Source organism: Erpetoichthys calabaricus, chromosome 12 (genome assembly GCF_900747795.2).
Source record: "Erpetoichthys calabaricus chromosome 12, fErpCal1.3, whole genome shotgun sequence".
Taxonomy (NCBI): Eukaryota; Metazoa; Chordata; class Cladistia; order Polypteriformes; family Polypteridae; genus Erpetoichthys; species Erpetoichthys calabaricus.
The window spans coordinates 28,007,469-28,021,975 of NC_041405.2; the positions used below are offsets into that span (position 1 = coordinate 28,007,469).

A 14,507-nucleotide genomic window follows, 5' to 3' on the forward strand; every position below is an offset into this window, starting at 1 on the left:
GGCAATTATTTTTATTGATTAATCTGAAAGAAAAAATTATGCAAGGTGTTCACACTAAATGCTATATCAATAGGACTCTGCTGAATATTTTTACTATAAATTACTGAGGTTTTGTCTGTAGACTCAGAACAGTCCATGCTCACTCATGGTCATTTGCGACCCCCTAGTACATCCAAATATTGGCAAACATCTAGTGATCTGTGGATTGCTTTTACTGCCAACTTTTGGAAACTTTGAATTTTTTGATCACCTTACAAACAAATTGATGAATTTGGAAAGGACAGAAAAGAAAACAAAAATTTGACTCACTTCACTTTTTTTTCATCTTACCCTTGAATTCGATAAAAAGCAGCACACAAAAACGTTAAAAAGGAAATAGCTTACTTTAATTTATTGAAAAGAATCATGTAAACTTTACACTTTCCACAAATTTATTTCAACATATTCTTTGCAAAAATAAAATATTTAAAAAATAAACAAAAACTTTTGAAAGGTTACCAGCTCTCAATAAATACTAAAAAATGGAATTAACTTGAAGGTATAATGCATATCCATCAGCACTTTAAGGAAATTAAATCGTTGACCAAACCTTCTGCATCATTTTAAGAGTCCAATGGAAAAGCTGAGGAAAGGCTCCTCAGTTCAAATGTTCATTCATGCCTTTACCATTTCCCCATTCATTTTGCTCCTCTCCACTCTGCACGAATCCAAAGGCGTCACTTTTAATGGGCACCACTCTCTCGGGCACACTGGGCAGTGCCATCCTTGATGCTTCGATGCGCAGCTTTCCATTTTTTAGCGAGAAGCTCAGCTCCTCGGGGTTCACATCATCTGGCAGCTCGAGCTCTTGTCTGAACTCCTAGTACGTGTAGCTGTAGGAGCCTCCCTCGCTTTCCTTTTTCTACTCCACCTTTCACCTCAGCACGACCTTTCTTCCCAACTGTTTGACTGTCAGCTGCTCGGGAGTGAAGTCTTCCACCTCAAGAATGGCAGAAAAGTGTTGTCCGTCCTTCTGCACTTTGCAAAAAGGCGATCTACCTCCAGCCCATCTGGGAACTTTGTCCGTATCATGGACCTCACTACGTAAGACATGCTGGAGCTGATTCATCAGGTCTACGCTTCTCCTCATGTTGTTCATGTGTCTCGCCACGTCTTTCTCCATCTGAGAACAGATGATCTGCGACTGAGACCACAGCGCACTGACGGGAACACTGACAGTCAAGGGCGCGCTGAATGAAGGCTGAAAGAGAGACGAGGACCACATGTCGAATCGGCAGTGCTTAGATCTTCTTTACATTTGCAGGAGGATCGCAGTGTCTCAGGTTGTCAGTCTACATAAGATTTGCTCCTGGACACTTGTATACAGTATAGTCGCAGGAGCAGCTTTCCTGACTGTTCTCGTACTTTCGACGCGCTGCTAGAGGCGTCTGTGTGACGTCAGAGAATGGGCGATCCACTTCACTTACAAACTGCCCGCCCTTCACTTTCCGAGCGCTGGAAAGACATGAGCTAAGCAAGGACTTCCGAGCTGTTCTTTCAGAAAATAGGTGACATACTTTGGCAAAAATCACATCAACGGTCTGTCAACGTGTATACTGCGAAATTAACAGATCGGACTGGTAGAACACCACCGTATCTCAAACGTCAAATCTTATAACCTGCAGCCTACAAACTTTGTCAACACTGGGCTTCACATGTGATGTTAAACCGAAAAGACGCCAAGATGCGTCTTTACTTGCAATTCTTTGCTTGGAAAAGTTTTTTTGTGTTTCAGAATGCAGTCACCAGAAAGACATGTAGATTTAACAGCACTGAGGCCGAGTGCACATTGCGGGTTAAACGATGAAATAATATATTCCTTCATATTTACGGTGTAAAATCTTTTCCTTTCTGTGTCTTATGTTTGTGTAGACTGTAATTCAATAAAGTCGTTTTACGGGCAAAATAAAATCCATGGAAACTGTGCACATTAAGACAAATCGGTCCACTTTCGATTCCTCTCCGGATTGTCTTGTTGTCTTTCCTTCAATTTCAGGGTCACTCCGGGCTCATTCCCACTAATACTTAGTATTAGGAGCGTATTAACAAATAGGCTAACCTTGGCTGTGGCCTGGGGACTTAAACTTACTGTACAGGGTCCCACATGTAATAAAAAAAGAGAATAAAAGATATTGGATTAATGAGTTACTAACTTTTCCGTGCCTTACATTACCTGCAGGGATGGACTGGCCTTTGGGATTAACAGAAAAGACAACGCCACACACTGTTTTCCGTGTAAAACGATATGGTGCCACAAGCTGTGAAAAGAGAAAGTCTGTCCAGTCACATGATCCTACCAACTCTCGACCATCCCGTACGAGACTGGCACAATTTTTAACAACACAGTATCACCGTCACTGCACTGGGGCAATGATATCAACACCCAGAAAACATGGAAAGCACCCCCTGATGGCCTGTGTCACCAACACCTCTTCCAGCGGAACCCCAAGATTCTCCGATAGATTCCTATCCAAATACTGGCCGGGCCAAACATGCGTAATTTCAGGTGAATAACATGTTCGAAAACGCAGGTTATTCGACTACTGACATACAACCTTTCTAAACATATGCATATTTATATCCTCTGTTCATCTCCCTGTTAGTCAAGCAGTCAACCATTCACAATCTCACTCACACACACTCCATGTCATAGCCATCATGTAATTTATGTAATGCAGCTAAATTTAATTTGCTGGTTACGCTGACTGACTTGATAAAGACAGAGTTTGAAATAACTGAATGGAATTGTTCACATTCAATAATACAGAAAGTAATTTGAAACAATTTGATAAAATGATCACATTTTTGGGATCCTTTTTCAAAATAAACAGGCTAAACAGGACCAGACATTGTTGGTTCCCTAAAAGGATATCCATATTTATAGCTCAGAAAGCCCTTCAATGAATATGTGTATGTAACATGCCCCATACACAACTGTGGATATATGACTTTAGACATTTATAATCATTACAGGTTCTTGATTTTATGAAGACTCTTACAGCATGCAATCACACATGTTTTCTTGATTTGTCCATATTCTGCTAGGCATCTTAAAATGCATTAAAGATTTCAGTTTTCTCTGCAAATTAGAGAGATTTTCATAGCCCTAAAAACCAACTGCATAGGCAAATAAACTTTTGCAGAATGAAATGGCTCTTTGTCAAGGAATGGCTTTACAAGAAAAAGCACAACCCATTAAAGAACAATTAAGAGTGATGGTGGCACTGGACGTAGTACTGCCACCTAATAAGGTCTCCCGTACCAGAGAAGCAGTGCAGTACAGAGACTCCAAGGACCCCAAAGTGTCTGGGACAGGCATTGAGATCCAGACCTAAATTGGAGTGCCACCAGGAAGCTGGAGACAGCTAAAGCGAGGCTGAGGCACAAGGCAGTGCTGAGGTCAGTGTCGAAAAGAAGATCAGGATTGAGCAGCTTTCCTATATCTTAATACAACAACGTCTGGGGCAAGGAGAGGCAACTGCTTCTCCAGGGAGAGGTGAGAGCAGCAATGGTCAAGGAAAGAACCAGCAGGATGGCAGGCATGAGGCAGCAGGAAGCTTCTAAGAGATGGGAGAGTGCAATGGAAGGAAGGCTCACTTGGACGGCCATTTAGGACGCAGAACCCCAGCACATTAAGTTTCTAATCCAAGCTGTATATGACATCTTGCCAAGTCCTTCAAATCTACAACTGTGGGTCAAGACTGATACACCTTCCTGTCCACTCAGCCCTGGGTAAGGGACAATTTAACATATCCTGAGCAACTGTCCTATGGCACTAGGAAAGGGTCGCTACCAGTGGTGCTATGACCAGTTGCTGGAGGCAGTTGCTGAGAGGGTGTACTCAGTCAAAACAATAAGCTAGCCTCATTGTCCCCCCAGGAAGAAGATATCATTTGTCATGGCAGGAGAGCAGTTTGAACCACAGCCTACAGCTTCTATCAGGTGCACTTTACACAGCACAGGACTGGCAGATGATAGTATATCTCGGCAAGCAGCTTAAGTTTCTGGCATGTATCATGACAACATCATTCTGTCAAAGGTCTCAAAATAGTTGTCCATAATAGAATTGATTTTTCCAGGAAAGTTTGTATAGAGGATGCTTTTGACAGGAAGCTGGCCAGGTACCAGGGGCTTCTGGAGGATTGCTGGAGACAGTGTTGGAGAGCATACTGCCATTTAGTGACAGCAGGCTGATGAGGCTTCACCAGCTGCTTTTTCCAAAATGTCTACACACTGCTGAGCATGAATAGACTGCTCAGAAGTACAGCCATCTGGGCTGCAATAGCAGCAGCAGAAAGAACTTCAAGGTGACTGTCAATTAAAAGAGGCGGTCCATGGCTAAATACTATTGGGACCCAAGTTGGAGGTTGCCCAGCCCTGATTGGGACACCTGGGTGAGGGTGTATGATGTTGTCAGACCCAAAACACCCAATGAACCCGGGTGACATTTCTGATGATACATCCCAGCACATCCATAGAATGTATCTTTCACCCAGATACAGGAACCTGCCTGAAGTCAGATGTTGTGATCCACAGGACGTCTGGACTTTGAATGTTCTCCCCATATTTACATCAGAAACTTGCAGATTGTGTTAAATTATAACTTCAAATTAGTCTTTGTGTTAAATTGTAATTGCCTTTTGGCTTCTATGTTGATGTGTGCATGAGCTAGGCCTTTGAAGAATTACTGCCTTGTCAAAAGTTTTGATTTATGTCTTACGTCATTTACAATTTTAATATATCCAATTAAACCAATTTGTGGTCTTTTGTATATATGTATAATTACTGCTTTTCAACCTCAAAACATTTGCAAAGTTGTCTGCAATCAACCAGATATGGTGACAGACACTAGTGCATTCTCCTTCGGCGTTACATTACTATGAAGCATTGAGTGAGGTTCAGACGATGACCACAGAATTGACTGTTGACTCTCCATTCATCAGCAGCCTCTCACAAGGTGTTCACATATTCACCCGCAAAGAGAATTGAAACACTTGTGTGGTTGAATTTTTGTTTTCTTGCTGAATTCCTCAAACATAAGAGCCCTTTTCTGCTGTCCATTTTAACATTGTGTTCAAATTTTAAATTATAAACTCAACACACATTAGACAATATAAATTAAGGTTAGATTTCTTCATTTGTCATTCCTCTGTTTTTCACCTAACAAAACATATTAAGCACATCACATATATGCGGTTCACAAGTTTCAGTTTGGCACTGACTTTTATTGATTAGTTAATATGAAACTTTACAAACAATGAACTGATGAACTTCAGAAATGTACAACAGAACACAATCTGTTTTTAAAGATTAAGAGGAGAATAGAGGAAACAATTATTCTGAAAAATTCAACCACAAAAGAAGTAAATCAACGTTTTTAATTGCAATGAGCTTTTCAAACTATCTACTGTACATAACATCTTTATTTTTTTTAACGTAAACATTTTCCCACTTATGTATCCCAAACCATTTACAAAAGTTAAGAGGCAAAACTTTTAATAGGAAACACAGCCTCGGGGAAAAACTAATACAAAGAAATGCAAGGCTTACAGCACATGTATCCCTGTGATAAACGTCATAAATTGATAACGGAAAACAATCTTTAAAGATTAAGAGGAGAACACAATTATTCTGAAAAATGCAATCACAAAAAGTAAATCAACTTTTCTCTCTTACAATGAGCTTTACAAACTATCTGCATAACGGCTTTATTTTTTTACAGTACACTTGTTTTCATTTTCTCCCCTCTCACATATCCCATACCATTTACAAAGCTGAGACTCAAAACCAATAATAGGAAATACAGCCACAGAAAAAACAAAAATAGCAAATTAAATGCAAGGCTTATTACATACCTATCCAGTATTTTAAACAAATACAATGGCAGACAATTTTCTGCATCTTTTTATGAAATATCCAATGGAAAAGCGCGTCCACTTTAAACATTTGCTCATTCCCTTTCCATTCCACACTCCTTTTTTTGCTCCTCTCCACCATTAATGCACCCCGAGTTGTCACTTTTAATGGGCACCACTCTCTCGGGCACAGTGGGCAGTGCCATCCTTGGTGCTTCGATGCGCAGCTGTCCGTTGTTTAGCAAGCAGCTCATCTCCTCGGGGTTCACGTCTTCTGGCAGCTCGAGCTCTCGTCTGAACTCCTGGTACTTGTAGCTGTAGGATCCCCCCTCGCTTTCCTCTTTCTTTTCTTTCTTTCCGCTCAACAGGACTTTCCTTCCCACCTGTTTAACTGTCAGCTCCTCGGGAGTGAAGTCTTCCACCTCCAGAGTAGCAGAAAAGTGCTGTCCGTCCTTCTTCACCTTGCACGAAGGTTGTTTACCTGCAGCCGATCTAGGAACTGTCTCTGCATCAAGGGTCTCTCTCCGTACGACATGCTGGAGCTGATTCATCAGGTCAGCGCTTCTCCTCATGTTGTCCATCTGTCTCGCCATTTCATTTTCCATCTGAATGCAAAGAAGCTCCGACTGAGGCCACAGCGCACTGACGGGAACTCTCACTGCCATCGGTGTGCTAAACGAAGGCTGGAAGAGAGAAGACGACCACATGTCGAATCAGCAGAGCTTGGATCTTCGATCGAATAGTAGAAGAAGTGCGGCGTCTTTTCCAAGTAGTCTGTTTAGGTGAGCGCTTTTGCACTTTTATACCCTCAGTCTCCTATTTCTCGAGTATTCCTGCAATTTCTACGACATTCTACAGCCTCCTGTGTGACGTCACAGACGGGGTACGTCCCACTTCAACTTCAGGCTGTCGTCTTTCAAGACTTCAACGGATCGTACTGCCTATGAAAAAGCATTGCAACGAGGAATAAAAATAAAAAAGTAACACTTTCTTTCTTAATAGTGGGCTCAGCTTCATTTACAAATTTAATGTAGACATCATTAAACAATAAGAGTGTGTAGTAGGTTAGTCTGTACATGCTTGAAAAAAAAATCATAAATGTAAAAGCAATGTTCTAGTGAAAAAAAAAACACAAAATGTTATTTCTTATTTTATCTAAATGGTTATAGAAATCAATATATTAAAACACCTGTAAACTATCGTGTCCGGCAAATTTATTCGATCCTTTTCACATCAGCCAATCAAAAATACACACACGTAAAGTAAACTTAGCAATTTTTTTTATAAAGTTTGTATAGTCTACGTTTTTAATGCATACATTATTAGCATTTAAAAACAAACGTTGTGTTTAGATTTTGGGGTCCCGTTGAGCATTTAAACGAGCGGAGCGCAGAGGGCTCCAAATCTGATGTACGGGAGCTGAGCTTCGGTAGAACAGGCACAAATTAAATGTACCTATGATGTGGATATCATTTGATCAACTTAAAATGTCGTTTTTAAATATGAAATAACTTTACAATTACTTAAGTTTTCTAAATGATAAGGACCGTTACACACTGTTAAATCATTTGAAGGTGCTACGTTCTATAAAGAAATGTAAAATACTGCTGCCATCTTGTGGTGCAATTCAAACATTTAGGATGACTAGACTAGAACGTTCTGGATAAAAACTGACACTTCCCTTCCTCTTATTTGGACTGGTGGTGTAGACGAATTGCTTATATCACAATCGGCACTAAATAATCAATAGAGAGAACACAGCTTTTTTCTAAGCGAATCTGTGCACAAATTCCAAATGTTTTAGCGTTTATAAACATAATGCATTATTGAAAGAGGATTTGCTAGATTTTCGTTAATGTTGAAGTGTGACAATAAATATCACAAATGTTCATGAGAAAATCTCATGTCACTTGAGTTGCAAAATCCATTTAAGTTGTTCACTGATGTGCTCACAATGCCCAACTCATGTATTTTAGTAACATACTGATACCAGGACTGTCTTAACAGCATTATAGGGCCCTGGGAAAAGCAGTGCAATGGGACCCCTACCTACACAACCACTCAGCAAGTCACAACATACATGGATTAGCATGGGGCCTCTATGCTCGTGGGGTCCCCGGGCAACTGCCATGCATACCCATGTGTTAAGACCGCCCTGACTAGCATCACTTTCACTTAACATTTCAAAAAAGGAGTTGAAGACAGCCATGTACAGAATACACTCAGGCTCCATATGTACAACACACTCAATTTTTCAACTTAAAATTTTCCATCGAGCGCATATATATTGATTAAAACTATCCAAAATGTTTCCAGGGCAAGATCCAAATTGTGAATGTTGCAATCTAGCCTCATCCTCACTGAGTAATGACTGTTTCTTTGTTTTATCTTTTTCGAGCAAAAATCTGCTTCTTTATTTTATTGGATTTTGAAATCTGTTGTTGCCAAGCTTAAAGGCAAGGCTTAATAATAATAATAATCATAATCATAATAATAATAATAATAGTAGTAAAAAGTCTGAGCAATAAGGAAAATCTCACAGCATTTAAATAATAATAATAATAATAATAATAATAATAATAATAGTAAAAAGTCTGAGCAATAAAGAAAATCTCACAGCATTTGAGTGAGACTGCATGTGAAAGTATAGCAGACATAGTCTCTTGTGTGAGGTATGAAAACCTGCCACTGTAGCTCACAGTATCTACTATATCACACAATGTGAGTTTTAGAACATTTCACACAATGGAGTAGGCAGGAAATTTATTTGAATAGCAGACCATACCCAGGGCCGGCCCTAACAATTGCGGGGCCCTATGCGAAACGGATTGCGCGGGGGCCCAGTCGGGGTAGGGATAAGGATAATAAGTGAAAATTAAGATTTTGTATTAGAAAATAAATTCGTCTTTGCATTTTATTCATTCTTTACTAAGTACAAAATCACGATCAAATTAACTTTACTTTACGAGCCTTGCGTGTAGCGAAGTCAAACAGTATATCATCAAAATTTTGTTTCCTACATAGATAGATAGATAGATAGATAGATAGATAGATAGATAGATAGATAGATAGATAGATAGATAGATAGATAGATAGATAGATAGATAGATAGATAGATAGATAGATAGATAGATAGATAGATAGATAGATAGATACTATCTATCTATCTATCTATCTATGTAGGAAACAAAATTTTGATGATATACTGTATGACTTCGCTACATAGATCACGCTCAATAGCAAGAATTGCCAAATTGTTCAATCTATCTTCGTGAATTGTTGACCTCAAGTAATTCTTGATTAGTTTGAGGCGCGAGAAGCTTCTTTCACCAGATGCCACAGTTAAAAAAATAAAAAATGAACAAAATAAAGTATTTACTGATTTATTACGTCGTTATTGCATTTGATTACGTGATTTAACGTTTGAACGACAATTTGCATTTGATTATGTCACGTTTGCATTTGATTACGAGTAAATAAAATTTAAAAAAATACCTTAAGTCTACCAATTTAGGGGAACTTGAGGTAAGATGAACCACTTTTTAAAATTCCTTGTCAAATCCACATTTTTTGCTTTTTACCAGTAATTTTCAGTCAAATTATTGTTAATGATCTGCATATGCATGCGCTTGTCGCTTAGGGATGAATCGGTACGTTTTGAGCAAGTGTTTGTGAAAAATTTTTTTTTTTATCTTACCCCTACTACAGGTAAGATGAAACAATCTTTGGGTAGACGAATCACATTATTTTATTTTGTAAAACTATCTTAAACATTTGAAATGAGAGACTATTCATAAAACAAATTGTATAAAGATACAAGTTGACGTGCCGATGATTCTATGGCTGACTGTTAACATAGGGTGGGTTATCAATGTACAGGATCTTCGAATTTTATACAACGCTTGTTTCTGAGGAACAAGCTTTACTCACCGGTGAAAAAATCTTCGTCTGGCAGAAAAGAGAAAATTTAAACCACTGCCGGTAAATTTCAAACTATTCATCCAAAAAATCGATAACATCATCTCCATAAATAGCTCCTCCTATTTGATTGGTTTCACTGAGCTGAGCCATCATAAGGTTAAGAACGGTGTCTGTTTCATCTTACCCCAAGTTCCCCTAAATGACAAGTTTAGAGATAAAGCACCCGAGCAGCTACAATTTTTTTTCAATTTTATTTACTTGTCGTAATCACTTGAAACAAAGACATAATAGATAAACAACACTGTAAAAACATAAAAACAGAATAAACGCGCTGACCTATACATGATTATAAGTTATAATGGTTTAATTTAATAATTTACACCTAGAATTAGCGCGGGGCCTATGAAAGTGCGGGGCCCACTGCGGCCGCATAGGTTGCAGTGGCCTAAGGCCAGCCCTGACCATACCACAGAGGAATAGAAGCATTTTTTCTCTCAGATAGCTAATGGTTTGAGAGTTCCTTCACTTTTATTATTCAGCCACAAAATTCTTACATTGTTGAAGAAGAAGGATCACCACTGGAGTTCTAAACATTATAAACTGCACACTAACTGTTTTCACTCTCACCAAAGTTTCAGTATATTTTTCGATTAACAATGAAACATATTCAGTCAGTGCTGCGTGGTGGGACAGACATTACAGTTGCTACCTGGTAACTCCAGAATTCCAAGTATGATTATGGCACTAAGATGCGCATCCCCAATAATTATGAATATTAACAATTCATGAGCCACTTTACGATGCTTTCTGTGTGTTTCCGGGAACTCTTTCTAAGTAGCCTGTTTAATAACGAACTTAAAGTACACTTAGTTATCTCTGCCCCTGAAGTTGCTGAAAAGAAAGCATCCCAAGCCAACTGAAAAGCAGTCCATTGGCAGAAAGTTCATTGTAAGGTGAAGCTTTAATCTTACTGTTGAATGAAAAAAAGTTATGAAAACTAACATGAGGTAAAATATTAATATTGCAAAGCACATAAATAAGCACAAATACCAATTGTTTATGAAACGAATAAGATAAAATGATGGTCACAGGACATAAAAGAAATTCACACACTTCTATAATGAAAACTCCAAAAGCCCGTTCTTTTAGATAACAACAGATTGTCGTTGTTCACTAAGACACGCAGTACCCTTTCCAACGGCAAGAAACAACAGTGACTGAGATGATATGAGGGGACCAATGTGTTATCAGTGTGGAACTGCATATTCTCCCTGCCTACGTTTCCTCCAGGTGCTCTGGTGTCCTTTCAAAGTCCAAAGACATCCAAGTTAGATGAGTCGCCATTGTTAAATTGCTGCTATTCTATATTTGTGCATGTATGTATGTGTGTGTGTGTCTGTTTGTGTGTTCCCCCTGTGATAGATTTGTGCCCTGTCTAGGTGTTGCCCCTGTTCTGTGCACAGTTATTGAAGGTATAGGATACAGCTTTCTTATGACTCTGTCCTGCATAAGAGGGTTAAGAAACTGGATGGATGGATGGATGGATGGATGGATGGATGGATGGATGGATGGATGGATGGATGGATGGATGGATGGATGGATGGATGGATGGATGGATGGATGGATGGATTGATAAAGTGAAGACAATAGGCCCTCCCATCACAAACTGTTTTATTTTATTTCAGACACATAAGTCACCACTTGGACAGCCCATTATCACCACATGGATGTGTAGGAACACTTGCTTCAGGCCTTGCTAAAAGAGTTGTGGCAGTCAGGGGTTTAGATTGCAAAAGAGCACAACCCTGGTACATGTCCAGATGATCTCGATGTTAAAATACCTTCCAGCATGGAGTGGGTAACTGGACCCATAAACGGCCACCACCACACATTCCAACAATGGACATGAGCCCAACCAAAGACTGTTAAGGTTTGGGGAGAGTCCCTTCTATTTAGGTGCTCATAAACCAAACTTGATCACCTTCCTTAAAAGTAGGGCCCTGAATTTGAATGTCATAGTGGCGTTGCTTTAGAAAACAAACAGAAAATATATATTTTTTTTTATTGATTAAAGAAAGGTGCACATCAAACACAGCATGCACAGCCAGAAACAAACAGAAAATGTCTTCCTGAATCAGCATCTTCCCAAAGATTGCACCCTAGGTTGCCCCCTTTTTCACCTAATGGGATGACCATCACTAGCAAAATTACATCTTGATTTTAATTTGAAAGAAAAAAATATGCAAGGTGTTCACATTAAATGTTATATAAATAGGACTCTGCTGAATATTTCTACTATAAATTACTGAGGTTTTGTCTGTAGACTCAGAACAGTCCATTCTCACTCACGGTCATTTGCAGCCCCCTAGTACATCCAAATATTGGTAAACATCTAGTGAACTGTGGATTCCCTTTACTGCCAACTGTTGGAAACTTTGAATTTTTTGATCACCTTACAAGCAAATTGATGAGTTTGGAAAGGACAGAAAAGAAAACAAAAATAGGACTCACTTCTCTTTTTTTTCATTTTACCCTTGAACTCGATAATAAACAGAACACAAAAATGTTAAAAAGGATATAGCTTAGTTTAATTTATTGAAAAGAATCATGTAAACTTACACATTCTGCAAAATCATTTCAATATGTTCTTTGCAAAAATAACATATTTAAAAAATAAACAAAAACTTTTGAAAGGTTAACAGCTCTTAATAAATACTAAAAAATGGAATTAAGCTGAAGGCATAATGCATATCCATCAGGATTTTAAACAAATTGAATTGATGACCAATCCTTCTGCATCATTTTAAGAGTCTAATTGAAAAGCTGAGGAAAGGCTCCTCGATTCAATTTTTCATTTATTCTTCTACCATTCCTCATTCATTTTGCTCCGCTCCACTATTCACGAATCCCAAGGCGTCACTTTTAATAGGCACCACTCTCTCGGGCACACTGGGCAGTGCCATCCTTGGTACGCAGCTGTCCCTTGTTTAGCGAGTAGCTCAGCTCCTCGGGGTTCACCTCATCTGGTAGCTCGAGCTCTCGTCTGAACTCCTGGTACCTGTAGCTGTAGGAGCCTCCCTCACTTTCCTCTTTCTTTTCCTTCTTTCCGCTCAGCACGACCTTTCTTCCCACCTGTTTGACTGTCAGTTCCTCAGGATTGAAGTCTTCCACCTCGAGAGTTGCAGAAAAGTGCTGTCCGTCTTTCTCCACTTTGTAAAAAGGGGCTCGACATCCATCCCATCTGGGAACTTTGTCTGCATCACCGATCTCATTCCGTAAGACATGCTGGAGCTGATTCATCAGGTCTACGCTTTTACTCATGTTGTCTGTCTGTCTCGCCATTTCGTTCTTCATCTGAGTGCAGATGATCTGCGACTGAGGTCACAGCGCACTGACGGGAACTCTGACAGTCAAGGGCGCGCTGAACGAAGGCTGAAAGAGAGAAGAGGACCACATGTCGAATCGTCAGTGCTTATATCTTCTTTACAGTTGCAGTAGGATCGCAGTGTCTCAGGTTGTCAGCCTACCTAGGACAGGCCCGGTCTTAGGTATTATGGGGCCCTAGGCGAAAGGGGGGTCCAGGGTCCCCCTGAGGGGGGCAGAGCCCCTCTGGAAGCTCTGTGAAATGCGTGAAAATTAGACCAAGGAGTCGATCCGGGGCCCCCCCCGGACGCCGGGGCCCTAGGCAGTGGCCTACTTCGCCTATGCCTAAGGCCGGGCCTACCTAGGATTTGCTCCTGGGCACTTATATATAGTCAAGGTCGCAGCTTTCCTGACTGTTCTTGCACTTTCCGCGCGCTGCTAGCGGTGTCTGTGTGACGTCAGAGAATGGACGATCCACTTCTCTTACAAACTGCCCGCCCTTCAGTTTCCGAGCGCTGGAAAGACAAGAGCTAAGCAAGCAAGGACTTCCGATTTGCATATTGTAATCTTTTTAGTTAGCCAATAAAAGGTGTCATTTTGCTTGGTTTTTCTCTACATTCATAATGGCTAAGACGGTACAACACCCTAGTACTACAGAAAATAGGTGAAATATTTCGGTCTGTCAACGTGTATACTGTGAAATTAACAAGTCGGAGTGGTAGAACACCAATGTATCTCAAACGTCAAATCTTATAACCAGCAGCCTACTAACTTTGTCAACATATATCTGGGCTTTCTTTACATGTGATGTTAAACTGAAAGACGCCAAGAAGCGTCTTTTATTATACCGTGTGAAGTACTATAGGCCTAATTACCGTAAAACACGAATTCATTGTTATTCTTTACTTCGAAAAGTTTTTTGTGTTTCAGAATGCAGTCACCAGAAAGACATGTAGATTTAACAGCACGGAGGCCAAGTGCTAGTGGCGGGCTAATAATAATAATATTTTCTTTAATATTTATGGTGCAAAATCTTTTCCTTTCTGTTTCTTATGTTTGTGTACACTGTAATTCAGTAAAGTCGTTTTACGGGCAAAATACAATCTATGGAAACTGTGCACATTAAGACAAATAGGTCCACTTTCGATTCCTCCCAGGTTTGTCTTGTTGTCTTTCCTCCAATGGCAGGGTCACTCCGGGCTCATTCCCAGTAATACTTAGGAAGGAGCGAATTAACAAACAGGCTAACCTTGGCTGCAGCCTTGGGACTTAAACTTATTGTATTGGTTCCCAAGTTTAATGAAAAAAGAGAAAAAAAGATGCTGGATT

At 39.8% G+C, this 14,507-nt stretch overlaps 2 protein-coding genes across 5 annotated transcripts in view; both read right to left on the minus strand.

The window, feature by feature from the left end:
- Window positions 1-14,507, minus strand: part of LOC114661993 (heat shock protein beta-11-like) — a 43,685-nt gene that overhangs the window by 4,526 nt on the left and 24,652 nt on the right. The window contains exon 3 of one of the 4 annotated variants that reach the window (XM_051934524.1): window positions 5,231-5,975. The exons of the other annotated variants lie outside the window; for them this stretch is intronic. The gene's annotated coding sequence lies outside the window, so the exon portion shown is untranslated. Of the gene's footprint in view, window positions 1-5,230; window positions 5,976-14,507 lie in introns of those variants that run through there. 4 annotated transcript variants of the gene reach the window in all.
- LOC114661992 (heat shock protein beta-11-like) lies at window positions 5,975-6,650 on the minus strand. Its single transcript, XM_028815273.2, has one exon. The coding sequence runs from the start codon at window positions 6,599-6,601 to the stop codon at window positions 5,990-5,992; it is 612 nt and encodes a 203-aa protein (XP_028671106.1). The 5' UTR covers window positions 6,602-6,650; the 3' UTR covers window positions 5,975-5,989.

Excerpts from the sequence above, each read along its gene's own strand:
- LOC114661992 (XM_028815273.2), bottom strand. The coding sequence starts at position 6,601 with ATGTGGTCGTCTTCTCTCTTCCAGCCTTCGTTTAGCACACCGATGGCA.